General features: G+C 43.3%; 1 protein-coding gene across 1 annotated transcript; it reads right to left on the bottom strand.

Annotated features, from left to right (window-relative positions):
- Nucleotides 1-40: 40 nt before the first annotated feature.
- Nucleotides 41-16,504, bottom strand: myh7ba (myosin, heavy chain 7B, cardiac muscle, beta a). Its single transcript, XM_074670219.1, has 42 exons — nt 16,408-16,504; nt 15,793-15,896; nt 15,548-15,691; nt 15,205-15,361; nt 15,045-15,072; nt 14,687-14,783; nt 13,873-13,965; nt 13,687-13,750; nt 13,485-13,583; nt 13,298-13,401; nt 13,057-13,195; nt 12,848-12,966; nt 12,371-12,520; nt 12,001-12,171; nt 11,743-11,922; nt 11,513-11,645; nt 11,337-11,413; nt 10,953-11,040; nt 10,752-10,869; nt 10,539-10,662; nt 10,311-10,447; nt 7,758-8,013; nt 7,433-7,675; nt 7,158-7,334; nt 6,915-7,060; nt 6,743-6,833; nt 6,266-6,655; nt 6,051-6,177; nt 4,456-4,574; nt 4,174-4,370; nt 3,897-4,080; nt 3,628-3,793; nt 3,390-3,514; nt 3,161-3,276; nt 2,860-3,052; nt 1,802-2,005; nt 1,375-1,500; nt 1,051-1,221; nt 849-953; nt 668-763; nt 379-513; nt 41-130 (listed from the first exon to the last, which is right to left on the bottom strand). The coding sequence occupies exons 1-42, from the start codon at nt 16,502-16,504 to the stop codon at nt 119-121; spliced, it is 5,802 nt and encodes a 1,933-aa protein (XP_074526320.1). The 3' UTR covers nt 41-118.
- Between the last annotated feature and the right edge of the window lie 1,786 nt (nt 16,505-18,290).

The following is an 18,290-nucleotide window of genomic DNA, read 5'->3' as shown; positions in this document are numbered from 1 at the left end:
AAACGCGGTAGACATGAAAGGCTTGATTAGTCTTTATTTAGGTGTCCTCACAGTCAAGCCCAGCTGTTGCAGCTGTGTGGCTGTGATATGTTTGGATACAGCTCTTAGCCTCAAGACATCACTCAGCAAGCTGAAATACACAAGATAGGGATGTTTATTAGCAACGGCATACACAGCATTATAGAGTTACTCATAACCACACTACAGATCACATGAGAGAGCTACGTGAGGTCATCGTTAACAGATGATTACATCTTGTGCCTCCTATGATTAGATCTTTTAATAAAGCCTGCAGGCTAATTTTAGTAAATACTTCCAAAGGTCACACAATGTGTCTGCATACTTTGACGAAAACATTTGTATTTTTAGATCACTAACCTTGCTAACTTGGTCGCGGGATCGGACCCGCAGCTTGTTGACCTGTGATTCGGCCATGTCGGCCCTCTCCTCTGCGTCGTCCAGCTCATGCTGGAGCTTCCTGTACTTAGTCAGGTTGGAGTTTGCCTGTTCCTCCTGAAAAAGGACAAGAAGAAAACTGAGACGTGTGGTGAAGTGATGTGGTGCTACGACTTAAAATATCTCCTGAACCACTCCAGTGCTCCCACTATGGTTAAAATTATCACTCATCACCGATCATAACAAAATCAAGTCCTGATTGTGGACTCACTGCTTCTTCAGCATGTCTCTTGTAACTCTTCAACTTGGCCTGCAGCTTATCGATGAGGTCCTGGAGACGGATCAGGTTCTTCTTGTCTTCCTCTGCCTGCACAAACACACAGAGAGCTCTTACACTATTTCAGTGCAATACTCTGAAGAATGATGTGTGTGAAAACACAGGGATGGTTCACCTGGTAGGAGAGCTCTTTGATTCTCCTCTCATACTTGCGAACAGCTTTCTGGTACTCCTGGCTCTTTTTTTGCTCAGAATCCAGCTCATTCTCCAGTTCTTTGACCTGGTAGAAGTTAATTCATTACTAACAGAAAACAAACTAAACACTAATGATACAAGTACGATGAGGGGACAACGTAAGAAATCGAGAGATGTCTCACCCTGGCCTCCAGCTTCTGGACCTGCTTCTTGCCGCCTTTGAGGGCAATCTGCTCGGCTTCATCTAGACGCATCTGCAGATCCTTCACCGTCTGCTCCATGTTCTTCTTCATCCTCTCCAGATGAGCGCTGGTGTCCTGCTCTTTCTTCAGCTCCTCTGCCATCATGGCCGCCTACAGGCAATCAGAGGTTTGACTCTTCTCTACACACTGAAGACTAAAAACTCCCTGTGATCACGATTAAACTCTTTAAAGATGAAATTTTGGAAATTTCTCATCTACAGACCTAATAGTTTCCACCTTGTTATTGTGAAACAGAAGACTTACATCAGTGATGGCCTTTTTGGCCTTTTCCTCAGCGTTGCGGCATTCCTGCATTGCATCGTCCACCTCATTGGACAGTGTGGACAGATCAGATTCCAGCTTCTTCTTCTGGTTAAGCAGCCCTGTGTTCTGATTAAAGTGAGGTCAACAATGAGCATTACCTCAGATTAAAACAGCTGGTTACTCTTATTCTTAAGGATGTTTCTTCTGTTTCTAAAACTGGTAGTCAAAATACCCATTTATAACCAGAGAAGCTTAAACATGGTTGCCAAAGGGCTATATTCATTTCCTTGTCCTGAATGTTTGTGTTCTGAAAATCACAGCATTCCCCTCACATTATAAATGAGGCACATTACTCGAGATATGCTTAACTGATATGAAAGTGATTCAATCATTTCATCGTACTGGCGGTTTGTTTGCACCGACCTACCTGAGAGTGTAAGAGATTCACTCTCTCGGTCGCCTCGTGCAGCTCGTGCTCTGCTAGCTTGCGCGCCCGATCGTTCTGCTCCAGCAGAGCTCTGAACTCGTCCACCTCAGCCGTGAGGAGGTTGTTGCGGCGCTCAGTCAGTGCCACTTGCTCCCTCAGTTCCTCATTCTTGTGAACGGTGTCATCCAGCTCCAGCTGGAGGTCCTGGGGTCAAAGGTCGGGTAAAGTGCTATTTAGTTTATGATCATACTCATCATTAGACTCAACATTTGCTCTCTGACAGCTCCCCAGCAGCTGGCAGAGCCCAGCATTCTGGCCCCCTCCTTCATTAAAGCTATGCAGAAAAGCTGTGTTTCTCTTATTGAAATGGCAGTATGCCCTTATAAGGAGACTCATCAATTGGTGATGTCATCTATTGAGCAAATCTCATTTAGATCTCACTGAATTCTCACGTGACTTTTAGACCAAGCTATTAAGAGCAACCTACAACCTCATCCAAGAGTAGAGCATGGTAACATTGCAGTTGCAATTTGCCCACGTTCGGTATTGATTCCAATACTACACTGCAAAAAACGTATATTGTTACACTTGATAGGAGCTACATTTAACTTATCAGTCCCCAAAAAAATCTTGTTTCAAGTTGTTAAAAGGCAAAATGAGGTCTGACTTGCTTGTAACAAGTAGAAAAAAATCTGCCAATAAACCAGCAAAAAAGTTTGCCAGAAAATCTGGTTTAAACTACAATAATGTCTTAATACAAGTAACTTTTCTCTTGATCATTCCCAAATTTCTGTCTACTTATTTCAAGCAGTTCAGACCTCATTGTTGTCTTTATATGACTTGAAACAAGACATTTTTCTGGACTTGTCAGGTGAATGTGGCTCACATTTGTTCTAAAGACATTTTCTACTAAAAAGAAGACAAAAAAAATGATAAGAGTTTAGTTTTTGGCAGTGTAACCTCTATATACCTTTTTAAAACACGAAAAAGCCTGATAGAAGCTCTTTAACAATATTTGTAGAGGTGAATGTGACACCAGAAAGGTGAGCTGGACTCACCTTGATCTGGATTTGCAGGTTCCTCAGTTGTTTCTGGGACTCTGAGGCCACCCTGTTGGCATGGTTCAGCTGCACCTCCATCTCATTCAGGTCGCTCTCCATCTTCTTCCTCAGACGCACCGCCTCGTTACGAGCCTTGGCCTCTGCATCCAGGGTAGCCTGCATGGACTCCAGCGTTCTCTGGTGGTAACGGCTGGAAGGTGACAAGCAAGGAAAGACAAATATTCAGTTTGGATATGTTGATGGAAGCACCAAAGGTATTCAATGAAGAGGAAAGTGAGAAATGATCAATGAATCTTACCGGAGGTTATCGATCTCCTCGTCCTTCTCTGCCAGCTTCCTGTCAACGTCAGCCTTGATCTGGTTGAGCTCCAGCTGGATGCGGAGAGTTTTACTTTCCTCATGCTCCAGAGTGCCCTGAGACAAACGCACTTATTACCTGAAAATCCTTCGAAGATAATCTCTCCCAAAATGTAAAACTGCAGAAAAGGAAGGATGAAAGAAGTGAGGGTACTTTGTAAACCACTTACTTCAACTTCCTCCAAGCTGGCTTGAATCTCACTCTTCTCCATCTCCAGACCCTTCTTCATTTTTTCCAGCTCATGGATGGTCTTTGCTCCCTGACTGATTTGATCAGTCAGGTCAGCGATTTCTTCTGCAGAAGCAGATAGAGAAACAGTTCACACTTCATCTCTGTAAGATCTTGAATTTAGTTTGAACTCATCTTTTTGACGTGTGTATTTATTCGGTGAGAAAAACCTCAGGTACCTTGAAGATTCTTGTTCTCCCTCTTGATGGTCTCCAGATGATCCAGGGTCTCCTCATAGGAGTTCTTCAGTTTGAAGAGCTCGGTGCTGAGGCCACGGGACTCTTTCTGAGAGGACTCCAGCTCTGACTGGCATTCCTCGTACTTCTGTTTCCATTCTGACAGCACCTGAAGGACGAAGGAACTCATGAAGGAATTCATCATGAGCTGAATTTGTTCCAACCCTACACAACATCCACTCTGATTCCCCTGAAGGTTATGTTTGGCTCACCTTGTCAAAGTTGCGTTGCTTCTTGTCAAGGGCAGCAGCTGCAGCATTTGCACGCTCTAGATCAATGACCAGGTCCTCGATCTCCATCTGCAAACGATGTTTGGTCTTCTCTAATGAGGAGCACTTGGCGTTAGAAGCCTCCACAGACTCTTCAGCCTCCTGCAGACGTATCACCACCTTCTTCCTAATGGGAGGCAAACACAGTTAGCACTCATGACCTCAAACAATCGTTGTAAGCTATTTGATTCTGCAAGATAAAGAACTACATCTCCCTCACTTGGCTTCCTCCAGCTCCTCAGTCCTCTGGATGGCGTCAGTTTCATACTTTGTCCTCCACTGAGCCACCTCTGCGTTGGCTTTGGACAGAGCTCTCTGTAGCTCAGCCTTGGCCTCCTGCTCCTCCTCATACTGCTCTCTGAGCAGATCACAGTCGTGTCGAGATGACTGCAGTGCGTGGGCCAAGGCGCTCTTAGCCTGTGGACACAGATCATGGTGGGCTTAGGAAAGTTACTCAAACATGAGGAGCTCTGAGTTTCCGCTTTGGTGAAGAGGAGCTGACCTTATTCTCCTCCTCCAGCTGTTTCTTGAGTTCCTCAACATTCTGGCTGAAGGAGTTCTTGGCACGCTGGAGCTGAGAGACCATAGCTTCTCGCTCTTCCAGCTTTCTGCCCAGCTCACCTACAGTTTAGAGAAAAGCTTTCATGAACTGTGTCTCGATTGTTTAATTTTTTCTCTGACATTTGTAACCTGATCAGTGTTGCCAGATTGGACACGTTTCCACCCTTCTAGCCCATTTTAAACATGTTGGGCTGGAAAAATAGGATTGGACATGTTGATAAAATTTGGGCGGCTTTTCACATCATTTGGCAAGTTTTAAGAAAATATTCTGGAGGAAATTAATAATTTAAAACATGTGGCAAAAAAAACTTACACTCATATCATTAGTTCATTTATTTTGAAATGTAGAGAATCTGTGAAATTTAGCATCAATCAGTCAAAGTCATTGTTAAATCAAATGTCACTGTGGAAATAGTATTGGTCACTTGTAAGTATCTAGAGACAGCATCATGCTGAAGTGGGGGAGATACAAAAATTTTTAGGCATCAAAGAAAAAATCGTTATACCAGGATTTTTTATTTCATAATATCAAAATCAGGATTCTTGGTCAAAAAAATGATTTTTTTCTTCATTTCATTCTTTTTTTCTAAACTGGATTGGAAAAAAGTTACTATTTTTCTCCAGCAGAGGGTGAAATGTTTCTCTCTGACTCAAGTGATGTGTATTTCATGGAAAAATGTGGCTCCTGATTTAATTTGTAGACATTATCATTTAACTTTTTCTCATGGTCTAAAAATCAAAAAATTGCAAAAATCCTAAATTTCGAAGAATCGCAATTTACATCAAAGTGACACCTTGAAAATTGTGATAGGATGGAATCACGATAACAGTGTATCATCCCAGCACTTAAAAATTAAACGGGATGGAATGGGTGAATGATCTGGAGATTGGATATTTTATATATGTGCGCCAGTGAAAAAAAATGCATTTTATTAAATTTAAATTTTTTTTCAGCTTATCATGGAGCCTGATTGTTAGAGGTGGGAGAAAAAAAATGTTGTGCATTTTATTGGGATTTTTTTGTTTTACAAAATCAAAGTCATGGTTCTTCATCAAAAAATTTTTTTTTTTTTTTTCAAATTCAAATTCTTAATTTCAGTCCTTGTTTATAAACTAGATTAGAAAAATGTTACCACTTTTGTCCAGCAGAGGGTGAAATGTTTCTCTCTGACTCACTTGATGAGCATTTTATGGGAAAACGTGGCTCCTGATAGAGTTTGTAGACATTATCATCATCATTTAACTTTTTTGTGGTCTGGTCTTAAAGAAGCAAACTCAAAATTGCAAAAATTGTAAATATTGAAGAATCGCAATTTAGAATGAATTGGCACCCCAAAAATTGTAATAGAATCGAATTGTGAGAATAGCATATCGTCCCAGCCCTACTGGTTGTGTTACACTTTGTTGATTTAGTGCACATGAAATAGTTTTAACATGAGTTTCTAGAGAGGTTGGGTTTGGGGCTGGTTTTTGTTGAGTTGGGCAGGAAACTGTCAGTCAGATCTGGCAACCCTGAACCTGATGAAGGTCCCTTACCGCCCTCGGCCTGGGCGCGGGCCCTTTGGGTGTTGGCCTCATTGAGCTGCCTCTGGAGCTCATCAACCTTCGCTTTAGCCTCGTTCATCTGGTCCTCATACAGACGACACATCTTCTCAGAAGCAGCCTGAGGGTAGGGATGGAAGATTTAAATGTTAGTTTTTTTGTTTTTCTATAAAATCATTACCCATCTTTTTTTTCTGTTTTTCACCCACTTTGCCCTTCGAGAGCTGCTCCACAGTAGACGCCAGGTCGTCTGCCTCCATCTTGGCCTCGCTCCTCTCCTTCTCCAGCTTCTGCTTGACCCGCTGCAGGCTGTCAATTTGCTCGCTCAGCTCTGCGACGCTGTCGGCATGCTTCTTGCGTAAGGCTGCCGTGGTGGCCTCATGGTGCAGCATGGCTTCCTCCAGGTCTCGGCGCAGCTTAAGAAAATCAGCTTCCCTCTTCTTGTTGATCTCCACCTGGGCTGAGGTGGCTCCACCAGCCTCCTCCAGACGCTCACTCAGGTCCTCGAGCTCGCGGGCCACATCGCCACGCTGCTTCTCGACTTTGGCCCTGCAAGCCCGGTCAGCCTCCAACTCCTCTTCCAGCTCCTCTGTACGGGCCTGGTAGACAGAAATGTCGTGTTTTTATTACAGTAAAAGCTAAACGATGCACTCAGGACTGCAGAGATAAAGAGATCTGTTTTTCACCTGCAGCTCTTTTATCTTCTTGTGGAGCTGAATGACCAAAGCTTGTTCATCTTCAATGCGTGAGCTTATCTCGTTCATCTCAAAGTCTTTCCTGATTTGAGAAAACAAAAGTGTTACTCATGATTTCTTAAGGCAGCCTCTGTTTTGCATCATATTCATGAATTAAACTTACTTTTTCAGCTTCTCTTCAAGTTGCTGTTTGTCGTTTTCCAGGTCCATGACAGACTCCAGAGAGAGTTTCAGATCTCCCTCCAGCTTACGTCTGACCCGCTCCAGGTCCAGGCGCAGCTTCTTTTCTTGTTCCAGCGTGCCCTCCAGCTGATTCACAGGAGAGAGATTAAAACTGATGTCACCGGTTTTGGAGAAATGACGACAAAAGGGTGTTTTTTCCAGTAACACACTGAGAAATACTCACATCATCGACTTGTTGCTCCAGCTTTGCTTTGGCTTTTGTCAGAGTGTTGACTTTGTCTTCCTCTGCCTGCAGGTCGTCCAGAGTCTGCTGGTGAGCCTCAGCGAGAGCCTTCTTCTCTTTGCTCAGCTTCAGGATGGTTTCATCGAGAGCTGCCATTTCTTCGATCAGGTTCTTCACCTGTGTGTCAGGAGGAAAGGGATTATGTGGATTATAAATCTGCTGTTCTCTCAGTCTTTGAGGCGCCTGGAGGCGGCTTGCTGATTTCTTTTCCTCACCTTGTTCTCAGTGGCGTGTTTCTCCTTTTCCACTTTGGCCAGTGTGATCTCCAGGTCATCGATGTCTTTCTTCAGCTCAGAGCACTCATCCTCCAGCTTTCGCTTCTTGGCGAGCACATTAGCACTCATCTCCTCTTCGTCCTCCAGCCTCTCCATGATTTCTTTCACTTTGGCTTCAAGCTGGATCTTAGTCTTGATGAGCAGGTCACAGCGGTCCTCGGCATCTGCAAGATTATCTTGCTCCTGTAGAAGACAGCAAACAGAGGAAAAGTTTAGCACATTCACACACTCTGGGTCAGTCTGTCTGATCAGGAGAGCCACTTACGGCCTGCAGCTGTAGAGCCAGGTCGTTCTTCTCTTGGATCAGGCTGACCTGCTTCTCCTCCAGCTCTTTGCGCTTCACCTCAGATTTCTCCAGAGCCTCCTTCAGTTTAGCCAGCTCCTCTTTCAGAGAGGCCAGCTCCTTCTCTGTGGCGGCGCTCCTCAGCAAAGGCTTGATTTTGAAGAAGAGTTTCATCCAGGGCCAGTGCTTGACGGTGTTGAAAGCCCGGATGTTCCACTGGATGATCATCAGAGCCTCCCTGATTGCAGGACGGAGTGAAAAAAAGAGAGAAGAGTAAGGACTTTCCATCCACAGGAAAAACCTCTTTAAAGGAACTGGGCAGTTTTCTCGTGCCATTAGTTTTTAAATAGATTACAAATAGTTTGCCATAAGTAAAAAAAAAAACAAGGAATAAGGTGTTTGGTTTCACAATGATCTGACCTCAGGAACTAGGGATGGGTACCTTTCACATTTGATACGATGTGGTACCGGTTCCCGGTACCTGGCAAGCGATACCAGTACTCAATGGTACCAATATTTGGTACTTTTTGGTGTTTACGTGGTAAAAACTATCAATTAGTTTACTAATACAATATATATTTTTTTCAATCTAACATATTCATTCTTCAATACATAACCTTGCAATGCTATGTTTATGTCCATACTGGAAAAAACTGAAATCTTATCAAGTATTTTTGTCTTATTTTCAGTAGAAAATGTCTTTTCAGACTTAATATGAGCCACATTTCCCAGGAAAAAGTGTTGTTTCAAGTTATTTAAGTACAAAAACAAGGTCTGAATTCCTTGTAACAAGTAAAAAATATATGTCTATCTAATGAAACAAGAGAAAAGTTACTTTTATTAAAAAAATAATTCTAGTTTTGAGCAAATTGTCAAGAAAACTTTTCTTGTTCCATTGGCAGATTTTTTTATAACTTGTTACAAGTGATCCAGACTTCATTTTTGTCTTTAAATAACTTGAAATGAGACATTTTTTGGGGACTGGTTAGTTGAATGTGGCTCATATCAAGTATAACAAGACAATTTTTACTTGAAATTAGACAAAAACACTTGATAAGATTTAATTTTTTTGCAGTGCAGCATGGAAAATCGCCTACTCTTCCATTCCCTTATAGTCACAATGACACATTTAGGTACCTAAACATGGTACCTTTTGATTTTACGTGAAATGGTACCCTGTACTTTTGACAGAATTTGGTCAGTACCTATCAAAGTACCTGATTTGGTACCCATCCATATCAAGAACTATCGGAAACTTCACCCGACAACTTTAACTTTGTCTGTTTTTGTATGACACAAAAATATTTTAACATCCATCATCATAAATTCAATGAAGGTTCATATTTCTCTTTTTTGTTTTAAAGCTGTTGAAATACATTAGAAACAACATGTCAAGACTTGGTGAGGCAGACCGCCAGGCTCTCTGAAACAGCGAGAAGTGAAGTTCAAGTCAACCCAAGAAGGTCAAAAAGATTTATACTGAAGTCCGCCAGTCTATTTATTTAGTTACTTATCCTTGGTGCTTAATTTTTGGCACTAATCCTTCAACTCTCTGCTCCATGCTATCTAATCATACACCACGGGGTGTGACATGAAATCATAAACCTCCTGCTGCTTTTGATGTTTGCTAGCTGTGACCAAACAGGGTTCGCAGGTTGGTTTGGTCTCAGCAGAATGGCGTCTCACAGCCCTAAATATGGACCCAGAGAAGACCGGTCAAGGACTTCCTGTCAGTGTTTAGAGGGTAAGTTTGAGTGAGCGTGCACAGCCTGGGTGGGAGGTAACTGAGTCAGGGTGTGTGTGCGGAGGGGGCTGATTGCATTTTTGACATGACTCCATGCCGGGTGCCTCTCAAAGGTGAGCGTCTGTGTTTATTTAGAAACTAAAGCCCTCTGTCCAACGGCCGACTTAAATCCTCTGTCACCCGCCACATATCCCACCAATGCACTCACTTAGAAGTACAGGCGCCGCGGACAAAAGGGGCCAGGGGCCATCGGGCACGCAGGGGGCTGGTGGTTGTATTTTTAGGGAGGGCCTGAGCAGCTGCCACTTGACACATGTCACCACCTGGCTCTGCGGACACCGTCAGCATTGTTTCATTTAGAAAGAGGGAGGATGGAGAGAATGGACGGAGACCTGCAACGAGCCTGTGTGTCTTTCTGTGTGTCAGTGTGTGCGTGTGTGAGGGATGGGGCCCTTATTAACAGTACGGCCACACACATGCCTGGTAACCATACAAGGGTAAGCACACGCCTCACACACGCCGATAACACTGCCCTTGCATGCCACACATACTAGAGCCAGGGAGTGAACTCCAAGGTGTAGTGTATCACAGGCTGAAAGGCTCGCAGCTGATCGTGTTGCTATTGAACCTGTTCAGAGAAGCAACTGTTGAGGGAGGTCTTTTTGTACTCATGTCTTCACCTTCTTGGCATTGAGTGATCAAGCTCAAGGGCTTCCATGTGCCTGAGGGGACATTTAATTTCATATGGGGAAAAAATAGGGATTGTGTTGACAGAAACTTTGGTCTTTTACCTCCTTTCGTTCATCTTCTGCAGCTCCAGCCTCATGATTTTCCCTCGAGCTGCTGCCTGCAGCAGGGTCAGGACTTTAGCCAAACGCTCATCCCTCATCTCCTCCAGGAGGCCCAGCAGGCCCGCCTTGAAAAACACCTACACGACACATGGTTAAAAAAGAGCAAGATTAGCTTAAAGGAGGCTCTTTGCAACTCTGCATTACTCCTCCTCCTCCTCCTCTTCTTACCTTTGTGTGTCCAAAGCGGTACTGGTTGTGGTCGATATCCAGCGAGGCCAGCAGCTTCTCTGCAGCTTTCCTGCTGTCCACAAACTTGTCATCAGGGATGGCCTGGGGGTTCAGGATGCGGTAGCTGTATGGGACACCACAACAGTGTTGTTAAGAAGACTGATTATCTCTGTGACTCCAAGCTCAAGCAGACGATCTGATCTTGAGCCGTACCGCTGTTTGAACTCGGCGTAAAGGATGCGGTTGGGGAAGCCTTTCCTGCAGATCCTGATGCCTTCCAGCACGCCGTTGCAGCGCAGCTGGTGCAGCACCATGAATGGATCCATTATTCCTGAGCAGAGCAGGTTTTGAACATGTAATTTATCCCATCAGACGCGGCCTCTGGTGAAATGTGGTGCTTGTGTTTTGTGTTACCTGGGGTTTTGGTCTCATTAGGGATGATGCAGCGTACGAAGTGAGGCTGGGTGCTGCGCAGGTTGGTCATCAGCTTGTTCAGATTTTCCTGGAAGAAAGAAAGAAGCATGAAAGATTAAGAAAAATAAGTTAAGTAGTGTTTCTGATATCTATAACTGCATTTTGTATTTTCCTCCTGTCTTCGTGGTTCTTTGTGTCTCTGATGAGGAGAGGAGAGGAGCCAGCACAGACTTAAAGTGATGTTCATGTGATCAATGCCCTAAACATCACTGCAAGTCTTAACTGCCTCCAGCCCAGCGGTCCAGAGATGATCACATATCAAAGAAAATCATGGTGTGGATTTAACTTCATTAATAACAGACTGTTTCCTTCTGTCAGTCTCACCTTGTGAAGCTGAGACACGGTCTGGAAAGACGCAGCCTTCTTCCTCTTCTCTTTGCCGCCAGTCTTATGTTCAGAGGCTGTGAATCAGTGAGCAGGATGGTCACTTTGGACGCCTTAAACACCCTAAACTGTCCTTTACTCTCCAAACACCTCTGTTAAACACCTGTGTGCTGTACCTGAGTCAGAACTGACGTAGTTCTCATACAGAGAAGCTAGAAGCTTGTTCGCAGACTTCTGGAAACAGACCACCACTGTTTCATTCAGCGGGTCTTTGTTTTTGTCCAGCCAGCCTATGATGTTGTATGGTACCTGTGAAAAAAAACAACAGGGACATCTCAGTTTTCAAACTCTGTATGTTAGATGATGTAGTGTGAGTGTTTCTGGGCTTTAAAGAGGACACACTCACCACGCCGGCGTAGTGCACCAGCTCAAAATGAGCCTCATATTTGCGCTTCTTGTCCGGTCGTGGCTTTTGGAAATTAGGCGACTTGCCAATGTGATTATCATACATCTTGGCTTTAAAGCTGCTGTCTGTGGCCTTTGGGAACATGCACTCCTCTTCGAGGATCGACATGATGCCCAGCGGCTGGTGGAGAAGCAGAGCGGTGTTTAGATATCTTCTTTCGAACAACATTTAACAACATAAAGTGAATTCTTTGTTTACCTTTTCAATGAGATCAATGCAAGCTTGCAGGTCGAGCCCAAAGTCGATGAAGGTCCACTCTATCCCCTCTCTTTTGTACTCCTCCTGCTCCAGGACGAACATGTGGTGGTTGAAAAACTGTTGCAGTTTCTCGTTTGTGAAGTTGATGCACAGCTGCTCGAAGCTGTTGAGCTGCGACGGAAAGAAAGAGCGGGTGACAAGGTGAAGGATTATGACACGTAAGGGAACATTAAAGCAGAAATCCATCCTGTGATGCTAATTCAATAAAAGATAAAGAAGCATGAGCAGACCACCTGTTGAACATAAAATTCGACCATACCAATAAAAATCAAGTTATGATGAATAAAACTTAAATCATGGAGGAACTTACATCAAAGATCTCAAAGCCAGCGATGTCCAGGACTCCTATGAAGTACTGACGAGGCAGAGACGTGTACAGGGTCCGGTTGATCCGTCCCACGAGCCATTTGAACATACGGTCATATGTGGCTTTTGCCAGAGCTCCAACAGCGTAGTTAACCTACACACACATCCACACACACACACACACAGAAGGAATACAGCTGTCATTCACATGGATAAACTCAGTTGCTTGGATACCAGTTTCTAGTGTGTGTGGAGAGGCTCGGGTATTGATCAGCTGAGGATTAAGAAACCTTCATTAGCATACGAGCCATCCAGCAAAATGAGGTGAAGATGAGTGCTCTGGTTTGGTAAAGGAGCTCTAACGCTGCTGCCACTCATTTTGTAATGTTGGCCCATGCTATTCCACTTATAAAGAAAAAAATATAAACTGAAGGTTAAAATGCAAAGCAAAGCTCAGACTTGAGATGCTGTAGCTCCTCACCTGCTCCACATTCTGTCCCTTCACCACATATTCGTTCCCCACCTTCACCCTCGGGTGAAGAAGGCCCTTGATGAGGTCAGCTGAACTGACTCCCATCAGGTACGAGGCTTTGTCTGCACCTGTTGGATCAAGAAGTAAATAAATCTCAGCTGTGTTTGATGATGATGAAGTGATGGTTTTTCCCCTGTGAATGCTCTGCTGGCTCTTACTTTCAGTGCCGTCGGCCTCGGCCTGCTCCTCCCGCTGCTTCTGCTTGAACTTCATGTTGCCAAAGTGCATGATGGCTCCCACTATTTTATAGCAGCCATACTTCTCATCTGGCAGGAAGCCTAAGATGTCCATCGCATGCTGTGAAAGTGTGAAAGTAAAGTCAAAACAATTCACAACACTTCTTTTCTCGATGAATCATGATTTTGTGTGTGTGTGTGTGTGAAAAATGAAAGCTCTTACATCAGTGGCCATCAGCTCCTGACCATCGTCCAAGTTCTCCACCGTGGTCACTCCCTGGGAGCAGAAGTGGTAGTCGTACGGGTTGGTAGACACAAGCAGCATGTCTGGCGTGAAGGATTTAAAAAGATGACTCTCCTGTCCTGCAGTTAGCTTTAATGATATATCCAGAACCGCCGAGGAAACTTACCGAGCAATTCTGGTTTCTTCTGCGACATGATCTGGTAGTAGATGTGGTAGCTCCTCTCTCCAGGCTGCTGAAATATCACTCTGGATTTTTCCAGAAGATCTGAGGAAAGAGAGAAAAATATTCATATATAAAACATGAGAATGTTTATGATTCACAAGGAAGAACAACATGTTATAAACTGAGTGTCTTTCACTGAACTCACATATATCTATATCAGCGGAGGCTAGTTTGCCCGTAGGTCCAAAGTGGATCCTGATGAACTTTCCCTGTGGACAAAAACATCTTTGAGATGCTCCAGAAATTCACCAAAGTGTAGCTGAAACATGACCCAGTTTTATTTGTTATATTCATACAATAAAAAATCAGAAAGTCAGATCTGGATACTCACAAAACGGGATGAATTATCATTCCTTAACGTTTTGGCGTTACCAAACGCCTCCATTGCCGGGTTTGCTTCGATGATCTGATCCTCCAGCGTCCCCTGGAGAAAAGATCAAAGAGAATCATGAAGACAGTGAGACACCTTATTATTATAGTTGTTGTAATTATTATGTTCATTTAGTATTTTTTTCTGTTGTTGTTGTTGTTGTGTTAAAGATGGTGGTAATGTAGGATTTCTTCCTTCACTCACCCCTGTTTTTGTGGCAGGACCTTGCTGCAAAACAACGTGATGAGGAGACAGTGAGTATGAGATCATTGGAAACATGATGAAATAACATTTTCACCATCAACTGGAAAATTAGACAGTGGTGGTTAAGGCTAAAAATCAGTGGCAGCTTCATTTAATTTGATGAAGAGAGGTAAGAAGCGCAGGGGAGAAAAAGGTGGGTAAAAAAATGACACCAAACAACACAAAATAGTTATAACCAAAATCCAAAGCAAAGGGAAAAATAATGAAAAAATTGGAGCAAAATGTAAATAAAAATTAAAAAAGGACAAAATTACGTGGAAAGGGTAAAAGGAAAAAATATTAAAGCAGAGGAAAAGGGCTGGAAAGGGGAACACGACACATGAGGCAAACTAAGACATGAATGTAATCAAACATTCACAACTTTGACAAGGAGGAAAATGTATGAAGATGGTTTTACAGGGAATACACTGAAGGATTCCTGGGACCAAAATAAAAAAAAATAAAAAAGTAAAAAATGGATAAAACAAAAAAAGCCAGGACACAAAAATACGGTTTGCCACATCAGCCTTACTCCTTTTTTGGCAGGTGTGTCCCCAAGAGCTGCCACAATGGCAAAATACTGAATGACACGTTTCGTGTTGACAGTTTTGCCAGCACCGGATTCTCCGCTATAGGAGTGTGAAAGATGACAGAGTGTACATACAACAGGCAAAAACTGGTCACAGAGCTTTTAAAAGTAAAGTGAATCAAAACTATAACACTGCATGTCACTGGGGGGAAAAAAAGAGCAGGAAAAAGATTTGAGTTACAGCAAGAAGCTTTGGGTCAAAAAATATCAAAGCTTTTAGGTGTCTGTAGGATGGCAGGAGCTTTCTTTCCACTCTCTAAATTGTAATTGAAATAATTCTCAGGAAGCAGCTTTTACTTACGTGATGAGCATGGACTGGTTCTCACGATCTGGGAAAATGAGCACAACACAACGCTTAGTGAAACCACTGAGAGGTGTCTTCATTTATACTTGTTTTATTGGTTTCAATGGGCCATAGGCTGTCTGATGTGCATTATCCTTGTGAGTATGGGAAGACTTACTGCGCAGCATATCATTGTATGCATTGTCTGCAATGGAGTAGATGTGTGGAGGGGCCTCAGAGCGGCGTTTGCCCTTATAGGCAGCGACCACAGGAGCCGTGTAGACAGGCAGCCACTTGTATGGATTCACCGTCACACAGAAGAGCCCGGAGTAGGTCTGAAGAGCAACACGACATTAACCCTCTATGATACATCATCACAGGGCAACATGACCAGTTCGTCCAGTGACAGGCTGACATTGCTGGAGCTTAAAGCTGAACCCAGCAACTTAATCTGGATAATCATGCCTTTGAAGGGAGCATGGAAACATGGGAGAGGGGAAGTACCATAATGTGATACTCACATAGATCATCCAGGCAGAGTAGCGTCTGCGCAGGTTGTACAGCACAGAGGCCTCGTTGAGGTGTGTCAGCATGGCCATGTCTTCGATCATGTCAAACTTGGGAGGATTCATCTGCTGGATGTCTCCATCTTTTACAGTTAGAGTCTGAAGAGATGAGAACAGGCGGACAGACGGACGGTGTGAAAAAAAAAGCGTCATATAAAGGTTTTTAATTCATCATCACATGAAGTCTCATGATGACTTACTCTCCCATCTTTGGTTTCAACAGTGACTTTGTCACCGCTGAGCTCCTTGATCTCAATCTCAATGTATGCTTCTTTTTCATCTGCAATCCAAGCTCGTTTCTTACCTAACAGCAGAGCAAAGGATGATGGGAAACTTTGAAAAAGGCTGTTAGAGACAATAAAGTAACTGATCAAGAAATAGACAAAAACATTTCTAAATCAAAGTTCAAAACAAACAAATACTTAGAGAAACATTTAACACATTAAAAATCTGATTTAATTATTAATTTCAGATCATTATGTATTTTGCACTTGATTTTTTTTTTACAATATCACAAGATCACTTGCACTTAAAAAGGTGATGTGATATTTATGCAGTTATTTATACATGGTTATTATAATCTAAATCATATTTTGCTCAATTTTACTCTGTCAGGGTTACAAACACACTGCACTCATGAAGCAATATTAACAAAGCCATGACATCGTCTGGATTTCTGATCAAATAAAAAAAAAACAAAACAGATACAATCGTGACTCTTAGAATGAAATCTAGGTTATAATCTGTTAGGAGTAGATTTAAATTGATTTTTCCTTAGAGATTATATTTCTTTGAAGTTCCCCTCAAAGGCCTACCGTCAAAGGGAATAGTGTGCGCAGCCAGCAGCTCCAGCTCCGATTTGCGTAAAAACATTGCAGCCTCCCCGAACTCCTTCATGTCAAAGCGTGACATGGTGGCAACTCCTCACCGGCACCCCCCAAAACCCGGACGCACCAGTAGTACGAGACAGATGAGGAACTCCTTAAGTGAGAGAAGAAAACTTTGCGTAAGGGTCAGAAGTTCTTTTTGAGTCGAATCTGTTTTGTTCCTGCAGCCCGGGCGTGTTCAAGACAACACTGCCTGTGCGTAAAGAGCGCAAATCCACTACGACCAAACAAAAACAAAACGAAAAGACACACGGCAGGTCAAATGACACGTGTCAGGTAAGTTATTATTTCATTACTGCTGCAAATGAAGTTATAGCTTCATGAGACCCCTCAAGAGTCATCCAACCCGCGCGTAAAATGCGTAATCAACAACCAACTAAATAAAAGCAAAACTTTCCCACTGACCTCAGGACGACCACAACCAAATAACAGCTTGGTGATATGTGCCTTCCTTTATACTGTGTTTCTCAAGGTCATGGTCAGTGGACATTTGTCCCTCATTAGCATATGCCACCTCCTCCAACGCCTATTGGTGCTGAGCGCCTGTCTCAATTGACACAAAAGGAAAGCTACGTTTTTGTCATTGCGCTAAACCCAAGCCGGCTATTTTTGTATCCCAGTTATTTTATGCACTACACACACTGCATTAGGAGCATCCCTGTAGGGGAGAATTTTAACACTCCATAGACTTTGAAGGACGGTACATCATTGCCCCAATAAGGACAGTGATCTGTGTTCACACCTAGGAACAAAAATTGGCAGTTTGAAGGAGTTTCATCAGGGAAAATACACAATTATCTGCACTGAATTTCAAAATAAAAGCGCCAGCTTTAAGTAAACATCCATCTTTGATTTGCTTTTTCCACTTGGAATGATGTTAAAGAACTCAAGATTTCCTCTGGGTAAGAGCCCCACAGCTTTGTGTCAAGTGCCAACAGGGATGTTTGCTATTGTGTGTGGCCACAGTGGATGCAACCTTAGAGGAGATTATTTCAGGAGCAATGTGGCATTAAACATGCTACTATAAATACACAATATTTTATTAATAGAGGGAAACATGGGGCGTTGCTCTGAACACACAATAATCCGGCCGTGTGAAGTGAAGAGCAGTCAACATGAGTGACGTTTCATCAAAGGCATGCAGTGAAATATTTAGATTTAACAGGTATTTTCCAGGTTGTTCCCAAAGCGCTCTCACAATGAGTACCTGAGGCTCAAGCACTTTGTACCTATGACGTAATTAGGATGTTTTTTTGCTATCTTGTGACTTTTTTTTTCTGATAGCACAGTCTGCAGTGTTGTCACATGTAGCTGCTATGGTTTGGTGTATCCAGTCATTTTGGCACATGCACAGTGCCTTTCTCACTGTGGCTCCACCAGATCTGACCTTCAGAGCAAGGGGAGAGGTGGGTGCCTGGTATGAGAGCAGGGTGACAGTGCAGCATGGGGGAGGGAAAGGGGACCACAGTTTCTCAGAATAGACAAAGCCAGACTCCAGCATTCCTGATAGAGAGATTGACTGTTCATGCTATGTGGAATCGTGCAAAAGCGATGTAGATAAATGTAAAGCGGTCATCCCCGTCCAACCAAGGCTCTACTACCTGTCAAAATCATTTATGAGGTTATGGGCTATGATGGGACAGTATGAGTGGGTTTCCCTTCCACACGTACCACACACAGTACGACAAACGAGAAGGAGTGCCAAAGCTGTCTTGACTTGAGGTCGGCCATCTTTGTTGATGCCGCTATCTGTTGCTGTGGCAGACTGAGAGGTGTTGCCGTGATGGCTCAGACTTTCTCGGGCATCAGTT

The sequence above is a fragment of the Halichoeres trimaculatus genome, unplaced genomic scaffold, assembly GCF_033239565.1.
Source record: "Halichoeres trimaculatus isolate MK-OKI-2021-1 unplaced genomic scaffold, fHalTri1.1 fHalTri1_scaffold_1, whole genome shotgun sequence".
In the NCBI taxonomy this organism is placed as follows: Eukaryota; Metazoa; Chordata; class Actinopteri; order Labriformes; family Labridae; genus Halichoeres; species Halichoeres trimaculatus.
The sequence above is the reverse complement of the archived record's forward strand: the minus strand, read 5'-3'. Positions and strand labels throughout refer to the sequence as shown.